General features: G+C 39.7%; 1 protein-coding gene across 3 annotated transcripts; it reads left to right on the top strand.

Annotated features, from left to right (window-relative positions):
- Positions 1–21: 21 nt before the first annotated feature.
- Positions 22–14,684, top strand: DHDDS (dehydrodolichyl diphosphate synthase subunit). 3 transcript variants are annotated; one of them, XM_034413543.3, is made up of 9 exons: positions 22–175; positions 1,938–2,062; positions 2,969–3,085; positions 4,222–4,364; positions 5,406–5,522; positions 6,485–6,586; positions 9,307–9,421; positions 12,181–12,288; positions 13,318–14,684. In XM_034413543.3, the coding sequence occupies exons 2-9, from the start codon at positions 2,000–2,002 to the stop codon at positions 13,555–13,557; spliced, it is 1,005 nt and encodes a 334-aa protein (XP_034269434.1). In that variant the 5' UTR covers positions 22–175; positions 1,938–1,999; the 3' UTR covers positions 13,558–14,684. The 3 variants fall into 3 exon arrangements, with proteins under 3 accessions (XP_034269434.1, XP_034269435.1, XP_087732402.1); XM_034413544.3 differs by having other exon boundaries at positions 24–175; positions 1,977–2,062; XM_087876276.1 differs by lacking the exon at positions 22–175 and adding an exon at positions 1,591–1,695.
- The last annotated feature ends 831 nt before the right edge of the window (positions 14,685–15,515 follow it).

The raw sequence follows: 15,515 nt of genomic DNA, 5'->3' as shown, positions 1-15,515 counted from the left end.
CCTCTCCCTCCTTCCCTCCCCGCCCCCCGCAATACGCGCGTGCTGTTGCGAGAGAATGACGCAAGCCGGCAAGCCGGGGCGGCGTGACATATACGGAAGGGCGAGTCCCACCCCTGGCAGAAGAGTCGTGGCGGGACCGCCGAGGCGCAGGCAGGCGCGAGCTGGAGCCCGACAGGTGAGGGGAAGGAAGGAAGGAAGGGCTGGTAGGCACGACGCAAGCGCGCGGGGGGGGGGGGAGAGCTCCGGACCGATGCTGCTCCTGCTTTTGGCGCTTGCATGGAGGCGATGAATGAAGCGGGTGGGACGGGGAGGAGCGGGGTCCGCTTGTGCCTCTGTTTCTAATGGGGGGGGGGAGGTTCCACCGCGGTGCTTCCGAACGCGCCCCCCAATGGCGTGTGTGTATGTGTGTGTATATATATATATATATGTATATGTGTATGTATGTATGTATCCTCACGTACACGTGCAAAAGCCCTTTGGTTCATGGCATTCCCCGGGAGTGTTTCTCGTTTCATGCAATTTGCAGGACTGGCGTGGGGCGGTATATCCCAAACCTAAAGTGAACTGGGCTGGGTGAGTTTGCACAGCCACGCGAGCCACGCAAAGCTTAACCAAGGTTGAATGCTAACTCAGTTTAGCAATACGGTGCGCGCCTATCTCCCGCTGGGTTGGTTTGGCTCTGATGAAATCTGTCACAAGAATAAATCTCAGCCAACTCAACAGGATTTAGCCTGAAAGGGGTAGTATTTCTCCATCCTAACAAATCCAGGCAGGCAAAATGAGTGCAAAGAAAAAAGAATCAGTGGAACAATCTGATTTGAATTCAGGTGTGTGTACCAAGGAAGCAAGGTTATATTCTATGGGACAGAGGACACTGCACGATGTTGTACATTTTATTTAAATTGGCTTCTGTGTAAACAGTAAAAGTCTGTGCATAGACTTGTACTGCTGCACTTGTAAAACAACTAGAACTGAAAAAAGAGTGTTGGTATGACGAGAGAGTAGCCTGTATTTTACAAAAAACAAACCCTTAATTCATTGCATTTCTTTATAAATATCATTTGCAAATATTAACCTTTAATCTGTTTATATTCTATTATAATTTTACTACGAGATGAAAAATATCAATGATACAATTACATTTAGTCTTTGGGAATACTGTTGCCCCTCACAGTAATGAAAGCGAACTTCTTAAACCATTAGCCCTGAGGCTGAAGTAGCACCTGGCCATCCTTGTCTGGGCTTTGAAATAAGCACAGCTGGGCCTGGCTCATATTTGAAGGGGGTGACTATAGAAAATTCCCAGAAGAATTTTGGCTGGAAGATTTTAAAAATTTCCCTGAAGACAGCAGGGGTAGATCGGTTTGAAATTGTTGCTGGAAAAAAAACCGCTAGAGGCTTTTGGGAGGTCAGAAGGCAACCAGTTTGCGTAAAAGAGTACTTTAGCTTGGAAAGGGCCTGTAGAAAGAACAAACCCCCCCCCCCTTGAAAAGGAGTGTCATGCTTCTATTCCTGTCATTTCACTAAAACAACCATGTGAATGTTTATTATGAAGTTTCTTTTTCTCCTTGTGTCTTCAACAAAGAGATAATTTGCAACATCTTCTGGTGAACTGGCCCAAGGTGGGAATAGAACTTACAACCTCCTGCTTTCTACCCAGATGCCTTAACTACTATACCAAACTGGCTTCATTAGGTTAGTTAGAATACTTAGGTGGAAATCTATATTCCCTTCCCCAAGCAAAACAACAAGAACATTGCAGGGAAAAGGGTAAGAGGGATAATCTAGCCTAATTTGTCATCCCTCAAGTGAGGAGAGCACTCAGCCTGGCCTTCACAAATTCCAGTATACCAAAATTTGGGGAAGGCAGATGGTGCTGGCTTTCATATGTGAAGAGTTGGTATACTTATGAATCCAAAGGTTCTTTTCTGTCTCAGAATTCCTGCCCATTGGCGTTTGTTTTCTTCATTTCAAAGACGTGTTCTTGAGAGGAAGCGCCATGTCGTGGATAAGAGAAGGCGAATTGTCCCTATTGGAGAGGTTCTGTGCTAGCGTAATAAAGGTATGTACTAACTCAATGTTATCTTCAGTTACTGAAATGTAATACTTACCTAGAAATATTAGATCAGAATGTTTAATATTTAAGGGATGGGGGAACAGCTTTCTTCAAATGAAGCTCTTCCTGATGCTTTGGCCTCAATGTCACTTATTCCAGCCAGTTTAGCTGGGGGGTCAGATGATGGGTATCCTTGCCCAAAACTTTGGAAGAGATCACAGTTGAGAATTGTATTCCTAGATAATTAAATTGCGCCAGCTAAAAATTGTCTTCCTCTTCATGTAGATTCTATTTGTTAATGTATCTGTGAGTAAAAGATCCAAGGGCAAATTTCTGTGAGGACAAAAAGATATCTGCTTGGATACAGTGGGCAAAAGAATACTAAAGCTTGTAACTCTTATACAACCATCAATAAAAGATTTGGGGCCAGAATTGCACAAAGCTGCCACTCACTGAATTTAGGAGTAGAGGAATTGTTCATGTCTGCTGTCCCTACTGTATTTTGCTAATAAGTGGCCAAGTTATGTTCCCAGAATTTGAAGCTTTGATATTTTGCCCATCCTTGAAGTTTGTATGGCTTCTTCATGCTGCCATATTTATATTCTGGTTCTATTCTGGGAATCATTGGTTTTTAATGCCTATCATAGTATTTTATGGAAGGCAAGGTGAGATTTACATTTTAGGCCAGTATTTCAGGAGTATAGAACTGCAACTCCATCAGCAGGATAACGGTGGTTGTAGACCCATTGGTCAGGAGCAAACTTCATGATTTATTCCTGGTGTTCTTCTTAAGGAGGTCAGAGCAGAGAATTCATGTTTCAAATGCAGGGGCATCTCAAAACGATTCTCGTCCCACTTTTGCTGACTGCAGATCTCTTGCTCTCGGGCTAATATTTCTTGCTTCAATTCCAGGCAGGGCCAATGCCCAAGCACATTGCATTCATCATGGATGGCAATCGTCGTTATGCTCAGAAGCATCAAGTGAAGAAGCTGGAAGGACATTCACAGGGTTTTGCAAAACTAACACAGGTAGGAAAGAATCTTTCCTGAGCATCATATCAAGAATACAAAGATGATTTACCCCAAAGTGATTACTAAGATATGCCAAAGCATGACTCCTCTGTTAGGAAACTAGTAGGAAACCTATAGGAGCTACTTGGACTAATTTCAAAAACCCTTTGAAATGATCAGATTGGAACTTTGCTAAGAATCTGTTCGTTGCTCGGTTCACTGAGTGGAGAGGAGGAAATCACTGCTGAGAGCGAGAAAAAGAGATCTCTTTTTTTCCTCTTTGGATTTTTCTAGATTGGATGTTTGTAACTTGCGAGGGAAAAACCAGTGATGTGCTATGTACATATACCAGGATACCAGTTGCGTCTGATTTGCAGTTCATCAATTCCAGTCAGTTAATTTAGTAGGATGCAAAAAGGTGGATTGCCTTTTTGCCTTGTGCAACCTGCCAGCATCCCATTTTTGTGATTAATATCACAAAAAAGAGTCTTTGGAAAGTTAGTGGGCTAAAAAAAAAGAGGGAGTTTTCCATCCTGTTTTTTTTTTTTTAAGCAAGTTGATTATTTTGCAAGTTTTAAGGTAATAATTTCACTCCTTAAATTTCTCTAAATTCTCCTCACAAAATGGGCTTGGTCCTAATTACTTTTCGAATGCAGTCCTTGGTGTTCCATGTAAAACCTGATGCAGCACTTGAGCCAGTAAGAATTGTACACCCTTCATTTAAGAGAAGGGAAAACTTGTTGCTAAACAGCAGTAAATGTTACTTGCTCTCTTGCATCAGCCGTCTAAAATTCCCAAAAAGTAATGTATAATTATAGTAGAGCCTCAGTTGAATGGATCAACAGCAGGGAGGAAATGTCTGTTAACCCCAAACATAGGCCAAAACACAAATCATTCAAGGCAATTTAATTAAATTACCCAAATCCCTGCCAGTGTTGTACGTTGCATCATTTGATAATGTGATGCAAATGACATATCTGTAAATCACTGAGTGATATTAAATTAACTTAAATTGCCACCTTCAGATTCAGATGGAATGGACTTGCCCAATAGTTGGAGGGTGATATCTGTCTATTGCAATCTATCGCATCCACTAAATGGAGAGGTTAAACCAAGGTTTTATTTATTCTGCCTTAACTTGTCTTCCTCTATAGACATTACAATGGTGCTTGAGTCTGGGTGTCCGGGAAGTCACAGTTTATGCTTTTAGCATTGAGAATTTCAAGCGATCTCAAGAAGAAGTTGAGGGCTTGATGCAATTGGCTAGGCAAAAATTCATCCGTCTTCTTGAAGAACAGTAAGACTATTTTTTTCTATTTCATGTTTTTGCCATGATTAAGTGAATCTCCAGTCATTAATCATGTGATCATGATTTGCAGTCTTCTTTGCCTGCTCTCCCATTGACTTTGCTCATCAGAAGCAGGCTGGGAAGGTTGCAGATTACAATCACATGACCACAGGATGCTGCAAGAGTCATAACTTCAAGGACAGGTCATAACTCACATTTTCAGTACCATCAGAACTTCAAACTGCTGTTAAACAAATTGTCATAAATCGAGGACTACCTGTATGATTGTATATATTTCTCTTAAATTGTTTAGAATGTGAAAGTCCCCTTCACATTCAGTCAAGATGATTATTACTCGCTGAGTTCATGCATCATGCTAAACATAGTTGGTTGAAGAGCCTATAATAGCTGGGTTCACGCAGCGTTTTAGGCCAAAACCATATGAATTATATTGTAGCTTTCTGCAGTGCATAAATTCAGTCAGTGACAAGCCAATGTATATCAATTTATTTAATATTTTGTATTTCCACATACAATTACTGATATTCCTGGCCAGTTAGGTGCTTGGTTATGTAATTTTGGGGAGAGAGCTGCATCTGAGAAGAATGTGAGAGCAATGTGACTGCTAAGGACAGATGTTGCTTATCCATTCACCTTTGGAATCATGAAGAGCAGTTAAGTAAATTAATGCCATCATGTGCGTAGTAGGTGACTTTTTCATCCACTACAATAATACACGTTTGCTAATTTTAATGCCATTTGAATACCCTAACTTACCAGATAGTATATTAAAAGTCTGGAGAATTTTCCTGATGGGAAAATTTCAAACCTCTTGCTGTCTTACTATATTGCATGTAGCTGCATTTCCTCTCTTGCTCATGAGGAAATCTATTTGATGTATGTTTCTCTCCCCACATCACACCTCTTTTGTTTCAAGCTATCACTTTATTTCTGAATAACCAAGTTTCAGTTATGTGATTTTATAGATATTGCTTAGTCTTGGCTTCCTTTTTTTTTAAGAATTCAGTTTTTCTCTTCTTCATTCCTTAGAGAGAACTTGGAGAAACATGGTGTGTGTATTCGAGTTCTTGGCGATGTGTCCCTTCTGCCTCAGGATATCCAGGAACTGATTGCTAAGGTTGTGCTGGCAACTAAGCATTATAACACGTGAGTTCTTTTCCAGTTTCTTGAACTTTTTCTTCTATTCCAGAACTGCATAAGTTGTTTTCTTTTTCAGATCAAGGACCATGCTACACCAGGCTAGAATTTTATCTTGGATGCCGCTTCCCATATACAGAGAGCTACCAGTAGCTACATATTGTCCTTTTTTGCCCTCCCATTCTCTATACAGTATCTCCAAGTGTCTCTCTGCTGCCTTTCTTTTCAAAAGCATGTTCCAGCAGATTGGGATTCTTAAGAAAGCTCAGTATGATTAGCCCAATGGTGGCCTTACTTCAGGTCCTTTCAACTACAGTGACCAACCACCAAGTAGGACTTTAGAGCACCATATATTTCTTTTGTTACTTGCCTACAGCTACTATATAGAGGAACATCGCTTTTGTGCATGGAATATCTCTTTAACTGTCCGAACTACTGTAACACCTTCTTAAGTTATTTATTGTATGCTGTCCAGAGTCACGTTTTATGACATGGGTGGCTATGTAAATATGATTAATAAATAAAATGTTAGAGTTCTGGGTCTTGATTACAGGCTAGATTTGTTTGTTCAGTAACCATAATATGATTTGTTTAGTTTTCACATAGAATGCTGGGGGAAACATAATCATGCTTGTAAATTTGGAAAACAGTACGAGTTAACATATTAAATGAACCCAATGAAGTGTGGATTTGTTCAATTATCATGTTACACATATGGTTTAGTGCGGTAGTAGTTTATTAATTGAGACTAAGTTTGACTAGTTAGCCATAACTATAAAGTTCAATGCAGTGTGTGAACTCTGTCACAGAGAACTCAATGACCCCTTTCTGGCAGGCAAAATAAGGACCATGGGAAATGGTTGGTTCCTTCTGTACAGTGTCATCCTTCCTACTGGGTAGATACGTTCTTAATTCCTTGGTCTGCTTTCTCTACACAATGAATAATCTGTCTTTATTTTTTATATTCAAAGGTGTTTCTTGAACATTGGCTTTGCATACACATCAAGACAGGAGATCAGTAATGCAGTGAAAGAGTTGGCTTGGGGCGTCGAAGAAGGACTGCTTCAACCCAGGTAATGCCATTAGAACATACCACTTGTGTGGCCCTTGGGTTAATTACAGAGCTATCTGCATTTTTTCCTTGAAGCTATTTTCAAAATATTTAGTGGGCTAAATACTCTGTGAGTATTTTGAAAGTGATAGATATGCAAAGTGCTTGGAAAAAAATCAGTGAAGTAGATACAACTTGCCGCAGCCAACTCACCACAGGACAACTTGTCACAGGACAGTTCAACACAGGACAACTTGCCATGGGAAAAGAAAACTGCAGCTCACTCAAGCCTTGAGGACTTCTAACTTGAGAAGTTTCAAACCTAAAGCAAGACAAGGCCCGTTGCAATTCACTCGTCCCTCTCTTGAGTTATCCCGCATTGAGTTGTCCTGCAGCAAGTTGGTTGGCTGAGTCGGTTACAGTACTGGAGCCTGAAATATTAAAATGGGGGAAATCAGGAAGGGATCATTATAAAGATTCCCTTTATGAGAACAAGATAGTGCTAACAAGCAAACTTCAACTTTGCTACCACTGGCACTTTCTGTATTTTACAGCTAAATCAGGTTATACTCTGAAATCTTTCAATTAGATGCAACTTCTTTTTCTAAAATAATTAGCTGCATTTCTGCCTTTCCAGGTGGCTAAAAATCATGTTTCTATTCATTTATTTTTTTATATCCGCCTTTACTATTTTCACAAATAAGGCAATGAACATATCCAACGCATCTTCCTCCTGTTTTCCCCACAACAATAATGCTGTGAGGTGGGTTGAGCTGAAAGAGAGAGTGAGGCCCAAAGTCACCCAGCCGGTTTTCATGAGTAAGGCGGGACTTGAACTCATAATCTCTTGCTTTCTAGCCCAGTGCCTTAACCACTAGCTACTGCACTTTCTCATTTAACTACTTACAATATGTTCCAGCAAATTTGTTGTGAAATGAAATGGTCACTAAGTGGTCATGTTCTGTGCCTGACATTTATTTTTTCCTTTTTTGCCCCTTTGCAAAAGGATGGAGAGATTGCTTAAATTTCTATCTCTTCCTGCAAGTTAACAAGTTAATTGCAAATTAACAAGCCCATCTATGATTTTAATTATAATGGCTGGGCTGCTGCCTGAAACTGACCAGATCTCAGTCAGTTTCACACTAAAGGCTTTTATTGTCAGGCACCTGAAATTTGGTGGTAAGTGCACCCATTTATCAGAAAATGAATTTTTTATTACCATTTTTTACCAATGTATCTGCAAATAAGTAACTTACTTAGTTTTTAACTATATTTACAAATGTTTTTATGAGATCTTTTAGCTCAGAGAATAAAGGTTCTGCTGTCAAATCACAAATTTACCATATACAAGACATGTAACTTCATTGCACAATTGTAACATTTGAGAGGTAGCATACTACTATTAAGACTGGTAACTACTAATAGTCTTGCCAGAATCAAGTTGACTAACGAAAAAAAGCTTCATATGATAATTGCTAAAGACAATTGTATTTGAACATCAACTGGTAAGAAGAAGAAAGCTGGTAGAGACAGAATGGAAACAGGCATTGGAGTGAGGAGCAATTTTGCTTCATATCAAAATAGTTGTCCATCGGCAGTTGTGTAAATTGTGTAATATCAGATTCCAAATATTCTGGAGACATCCAAGAAAACCTGTGTGTCCCTGGCATGTATTGTTGGTTTGAAGTCACATAATTGTTTTTAGTTATTTACAGGACTTATATGGCTGCCTATCTCATACAAGGACTCTAGGTGTCTCACCAGGGGTGGGCTTCAAAAATTTTAGCAAGGGGTTCTCTGCCTGGTTGCTGGGGGGGGGCATGGTGAGCATGGCCTAGCCAGCCTCCTGCACCATGACGGGGGGCCATTTTTGCCCTCCCCAGGCTCCAGAGGATTTCCTTGAGCCTCCAGGAGGGCGAAAACAGCCTCCCCAGGCTCTGGAGGCCAGAAACGGGCCAGTTTCTGGCCTTCCTGAACTTCTGGTAGGCCCGTTTTTCACCCTCCCCTAGGCTCTGCCTGCACCCTGCACTTACCTGCATCCAAAATGGGCCACGTGGGGACTCCTGGAAGGGGCTGGGCAGGGACAGCCAGGAGTGGGATTTGGGGGTTCTCCGAACTGCACAGAATCTTAGCTAGAGGTTCTCCTGAACCCCTGCGAATCCCCAGCAGCCAACCCCTGTGTTTCACATCAATCCATAAAAACATATTTAAAAACAAGAATATCCTTCCCCTCCAGGCAACAAACCAAACATCCTCACAGCTCAACCCCCACCCTAGTCCAATGTTTGGGGAAAGAGCCAGGTCTTCAAAGTTAGTGGAAGGCTAAAAGGGTAGAGATCTCAGTGGCAAGCTGTTCCAAAGGGCTGCAGCAACCACCGAGAAGGTGCACCTTTCGGGTCCCATCAGGTGTCAACACCTGAGGGAGTGGACCTGCAGGGTGCCCAATTTATCTAATATAGTAGGATGGGAAGAAGAAACAGTCCTTCAAGTAACTGGGACCTGTGCCATGTAGGACTTCAAAGATAACCAGGACCTTTATTAATAAGTATTACCCAATGACTATGAACCATTAACTAATAGTGGATAACTATAATAACTTGAATAGCCATTAACAGTTGTGTGAATTTTACTCCAAACTGTAGCAATAACAAGAATTCAGAGTATGTGAATTCTTGAATTGCATCTTAAGACTAGGCTTCCCAAAATAAATTCTACTCTCTTATTCCCTCCTTCCCCCCTCAGTGATGTGTCAGAATCGCTCATCGACAAATGCCTTTACTCCTGCAAATCTCCTCATCCTGACATTCTGATCAGAACATCTGGAGAAGTTCGACTTAGTGATTTTATGCTCTGGCAGGTAAATCTATAGTGCAATATCTCACCGGCTGATTAGCAAAATTGTATTTTCTTGCTTGGTGATCATTTGACATTCAGCTCTCTGGGTTTTGTTGTTGGATACAAGAAAAAAACTTGTATGATAAACACTCCTCTTAACAAAACAAAACAAAACCACTCAACTCTCTTCCTGGAAACTGCTATAATAAGTGTTTCAAAGAGATCATTGAAAAAAATGTGGCTTTCTGCCATGCTAGTAAAGGAACTATCAAATAGGTAGACCATTATCTGATTCACTATAAAATACACAAATACCCATTGTTGTTCTTCATCAATGGTAAAGCAGGGGAGAAGCTGAATACAGTTGCTACCAAGGACTATAGTATAGTATACAGTACTATCATATAATATTGATTATATTCCAGGGGCTATAGTATATACTGTCTGTAGCATAGCATGTATCTCCTTAGTATAGCTGATGCACTGAAGTGGGGGGGGGGGTCCCTAGATTTTTTTTCTGATATCCCTTCCAATCCTTACACTCTGTGACTCTAATTGTAAGGGATGTAAATTTAGGAAATGATACGGAAGTTTTGAAAGAGGCCAGGTGTCTGCCAAGTGCTATTGCCAGCAGAGACAAGAGCCGTATCTTTTAAGATGGTCAAGAATGCCAGTAAGAACTGTGATATTGATGCTATTATACATCTTGTCACAAATGATCTGTTCCAAAAAGATGTACTTTCTCTGCAGAATGATTTCCAGAGCTTGGGGTACAAACTTAGTAGTATAGGCTGTAGGCTTACCTTTTCAGAGGTTTTACCAGTATATAAGGAACAAAAAGGAAAAGTCCAGCATATAGCGGAGTTTAATGTGTGGCTAAAAGAATGGTGTAAAAGGGAAGGCTTTGATTATATTAGTCATCATATCTGTAGCTGGTCCAATGAAAAGGAGCCCTGGTAGCGCAGCAGACTAAACCACTGTTATTAACATCAGCTGCCTGCAATTACTGCAAGTTCAAACCTTACCAGGCTCAAGGTTGACTCAGCCTTCCATCCTTTCTAAGGTAGGTAAAATGAGGACCCAGATTGTGGGGGCAATAAGCTGACTTTGTATAAATATACAAAAGTATGAAGGCTATTGCTTAACGCATTGTAAGCCGCCCTGAATCTTCGGAGAAGGGCGGCATATAAATCAAATTAAAAAAAAAAAACTCTACAAAAGAGATGGTTTGCATCCATCAAAGAAAGGGACTGAGTTACTTAGCATTAAATTCACAGATTTTCTAGATAAACATTTAAACTGAAGAGTGGGGAGAGAGAATTAATTAATACAGAACATTTCTGTCCCCAGCAATCTAAAATTAATAGGGTTATCAGGGCATGTAACATAGATGTTAAGGCGGGTAAGAATATCAACCTTGCTGTCAAGCAAAAACAAGCATTTAATAGCAAGTGCTATACCATGTGCACTAATCAAACAGGTGGTAAGGCAGTAGGGGACAACACTACTTATGTAGAAAGTAAACACAGGGTCAGTCAAAATGGACTTAAATGTCTACACCAATGCAGAGTATGTGGAATAAACAGGGTGAATTAGAAATTCAAGTAAATGAAGGCAGATACGATATTGTTGCCATTATGGAAACTTGGTGGAATGAAACCCACAAATGGAACGTACAGCTAGAGGGATTTAAATTATTTAAAAGAAATAGACCAAATAAAAGAGGAGATGGAGTTGCACTATATATAAGAAATAATACCATCTCTACAGAAATAGAGCACAACAATGATGAAAACTGTCTGGAATGCATTTGGGTCAATGTGAAAGGAGATGTGGGGGGGGGGAAATGACATTGCCATAGGTGTATACTATAGGCCACCCAACCAAACAGGAAATAAGTGAACTTTTTGCTAGTCAGTTAACTAACCACAATAGTAATGGGAGTAACATCAACTGGGAGACAAACTCTGCACCAAGTGGAAGATCAAAAGGTTCCTGACAAACCTAGCAGACAACTTTGTTTCCCAAAAAGTAGAGAAGGGAACAAGGGGATCTGCCATATTGGACTTAATCTCACTAACAGAGATTAAATGATAAAAGGTGTTGAAGCAAGAGGAATCTTGGGGGGGGGGAGTGATCATGCAATATTGGAATTCAACATTATGCAAGCACAAGCAACAGAACAAAGTCAAACTAGAGTTTTGGACTTTAAGAGAGCCATTTTCAATAAACTTAGAGAGAGCTTGGGAAGGATTCCATGGATGAGAATCCTCAAGGGGAAAACAACTCAAGAAGCTTGGGAAATTTTGAAAAGAGAGATTATAAAAACCCAGTCTAGCACAATACCAATGAAGAAGAAAAATAACAGCTCTCAAAAGAAACCAGCATGGCTGCATAAAGAACACTCTGACAAATTGACAAAAAGGACAAGTATAAAAAGTGGAAAGGGGGGCACATAACTAAGGCAGAATATCAGCAAATAGAATAGAAGATGAAGGGAGGAAAGCTAAGGCTCACAACGAACAAAGGCCTGCAATAAAAGTAAAAAATAACAAAAAAAGGTTCTTCCAATATGTTAAAAACAAGAAAAGTCAAGGAAACAATTGGTCCATTGCTGGGAGAATGTGCCAAGGAGGTGACAAGCAACAGAGAGAAAGCAGAACTACTTAACTCATTTTTTGGAAAGGAAGTTTGTTTTGAAATAATCTAGCAATGTTTTGTGATTTGATTACCTTCCTTTCGTTTTTAGCTTATGTATTAAATGCTTTTCTTTTTTCTCAGACATCCCATTCTTGCCTCGTGTTTCAAAGTGTTCTGTGGCCAGATTATTCGTTCTGGAATTTATGTGAGGCCATCCTTCGATTTCAGATGAACTACAATGCATTACAAGTAAGACTGAAGAAAGGAAAGGCTAAGCAAAAAAGTAATCTCAGGCTCTCAGCATATGTACTTTAAAAAATGGAACTGCCTGTCCCAAGATTACAGAGACAGGAAAACAGCATCTTTTGCTTGCTGAGGTTTTTCAGACTAATGTTAGGGGACAGGATGGGAAGGATAGTAGAGAAAAGTCAAAGGATGATTGCTATCCCTAGCTACACAAAAGAGTTTGGGGCATTGGAGAAGTAACAGATGTTGGAATGTATCCAAACAGTTGATAGGATTGTTCTGACAGGTCTCAAGAGTGCCCTAAAGTCCTTTCATTTTCATTTCTTGGATATTTATTGTGCAAACAGTGACAGTAATATAATTGCTTACAATACTTTGTATTTTTGACCAAAAGATGAACTTGTCCTCTGAAGAGAGATGATAATTATTTCATTAGCTCCCAGGAAAAAATGGAAGTGGCTTTGAAATCTATAATCTTAGAACGTTTATACATGCAGACATTCAAAATCCAAAAAAGGGGTGAAATAGTCTGGTTTCATTTATTAACCAATAGACAAATGGGCTGAATATCTTCCAGTAGTGAATTCTCATTGGTTCATTTTGGCTGTATGGTAAAAAAGTTTAAGAGTTTTGCCCCAACCTGATTTGGAATGAGCTGCAAATGTGCTTCTAATTTTATAAGTGTGGTTTTCTGAGCTATCTCATTTTGTTGTGTAAAAACCAATGGCGAGGTATAAACATCAAAGATCTTCAATTGTGACCATGCCAATTGTTTGCGGCAGTTGAGAGGAAAGGGATTGGAAAAAAAGACAAAATTTTACAGGACAAAGGACTAAAACCACATTACCTGCTGGCCTAAGGGAATTTTATAAATAGGAGAGAATCCAGTGAAGCAAATCATAATTTGCCTTGTATGTTTTATACTGACAAAAGGTCCTGGGAATTGAAGTCCAAGACATTTGGAGGGTACTGGTAGGAAGTTGCTGATCTATGCTGAGAAACCTAATACATGATTATTGCTTTTTTTGCCAGAAAGCCAGAGATTTATACATGGAACAAAGGAAGTGGCAACAGTTAGAAACTGATAAGGCACAAGTCTTACAGAAATTGAAGAATGAAGAATCTGCAACCTGTGGAGATACTCAAAAATGCGGGACACTTTTGCGAGAATTCAAAGCTAAACGGGAAGAGAGGATTCAAAGGTTTTTGCAGGCTCTTGAACACAAAAGGATAGACTTCCTAGAAAAACTGGCATTGGCAGCTGCAAGATAAGAAGGTTCCTCTTGGGGATAGGGGAGAGAAGAGAGGGAAAAATGAGCCAAGTTGCAAATAGTCCAATTGCTGCCCAGTGGATGACATGAAATGGGATCCTAGGTTTATTCTATGTGCACATGCACATGACTGGGGACCATGACACTTGAAGTGTATGTTTACCAAATTTAATGAAACAAAACGTATTTGTGTAGAGCTAACAAATGAAAAGAATAGCATCAAATATTTCTAGGTGTGAAAGTCTGCGCATGCTGGGGGGCTTTGCTCCATATTCTCCAAACTGCAGTTTTTCTCTTCCACAATTCAAAGACTTACCAGAATCCTGAAAAACTGCCTGCACTGGAATGCAGAGATGCTGCATCTGAGGAGATTAGAGAAAAACCCCATTGCATGCATGCGCCCAAGCAGATTTATTGTGGAATAAATTAAATGTTTATTCTTTTCTTTGTTGCCTCGATTTTTAAGACCAGCTGTTTCTGGACCATTTGTTTTTCCATTCTTGGTACCAGCTTATGATATAGGATTGTACCTAAGTTTCACAGGAACATACATTGTTCCTCTGACTTTAGGAAAATGTCATCCTCCAGGTTAACTCTATATATCCTTCTGGACTATAGAAACGTGCTGGGTACAACAGAACTTCAAGGTGTTTTTGATGCAGTATCTTCAAATGGGTTTGAGAAGGTGCTGCTTTGGATAGCAGTACAAAATGTCCTTTTACACAAAAGTGCAGCATGTTGTAAACTGTGAAAAAGATAAAGGGCATCAACTATAAATACATTTTATTTTCCAAAAGAAGCCAACAATTATTTCATGTTGCTTTTCAAAGACTAAATGAGAGTATGATTGTATTATTCTAAAGCACTTAAGTTTGAAATTCTGAAGGATGAACCAGTTGTCAAGCCTATTGATATTTAACAACCTGCTGGAACCATTTTTTTAAAATAAAACTTATACAAGGGGGAAATGGTGACCAATAAATTAATGGGTATTTTGTTTTCATGCAGTAATTTCACCTGTTACATTACCACTGTCATGTCTGAAAGACTGCTTCGTTTGATATCTACTTCTGAAGGTCCTTGTTACTGTGACAAAAAATATAAATAAAAAATCCCAACCACATGAAATCTTTTAGTGATGAGGAGATAATATATTAATTTTCTGCATTAAAAACAAATTTCCAATAGTTTCCTGAAAAAAGCTAATGGCATACTTAATGGAGAATTAGAGATTTTGCATCTTTAAAAATCCCTATGATACTGAAATCAAAGGTAGGCTCCCAGCCCTTCCGGGTTGTAGTGTGTGTCACTGTAGATATTGCTTGTGTTTGTAAAGTGTTCAACAACTTATTTCATTTGAGCATTGATTCCTGTTGGGTATTTAGATGAACAGAGGTAACTAAAAAGCAACTATTTTCATGTTTGGTGCCCCAGAACCCAACAAAAGGCTAATTACTATGCAGCATTATAATTGTGCTGTATTGTGTTACAGTCCTATGGCCAGTCATCTGCTTTACCCATTGAGCAGAAACTCCTAGATACCTATGTGAAAGTCTTGCGTATGGCTTATTGTGGGCTAGAGTGCATGCTCCTCCATAATTCAGTCAGCAGACACATTAAGCTTATTTTTATGAAGAAATTGACAATGAAGTGTCAAGTTGAATCATGAATGGAAATTTTATGTGCTCAATGAGCCAAAGACAGGATTAAAGCGTTCATACCCATTGTGCAGATCCTTGGTGAACAATTTAGCTGATGACTGTTGTGGCCATACTAGGCTTCTTGTCCCTAGTAGTGTTTCTCATTCTTGGTCACCTTATGTTGGTGGGGAGTTCTGAGAGTTGAAGTTCACATATTTTCAAATGGCCAAGGTTGAGAAACACTGTCCTAGAATTTAGGGCTAGATAATTCAAGCAAGAGACCAACTCACAAGACTTGAAGCTAGAGTTTTCTCCAATA

The sequence above is a fragment of the Pantherophis guttatus genome, chromosome 10 (assembly GCF_059756535.1).
Source record: "Pantherophis guttatus breed Tessera chromosome 10, ASM5975653v1, whole genome shotgun sequence".
Taxonomy (NCBI): domain Eukaryota; kingdom Metazoa; phylum Chordata; class Lepidosauria; order Squamata; family Colubridae; genus Pantherophis; species Pantherophis guttatus.
Note: the sequence above shows the minus strand (reverse complement) of the source record. Positions and strands in the feature narration are given on the sequence as shown.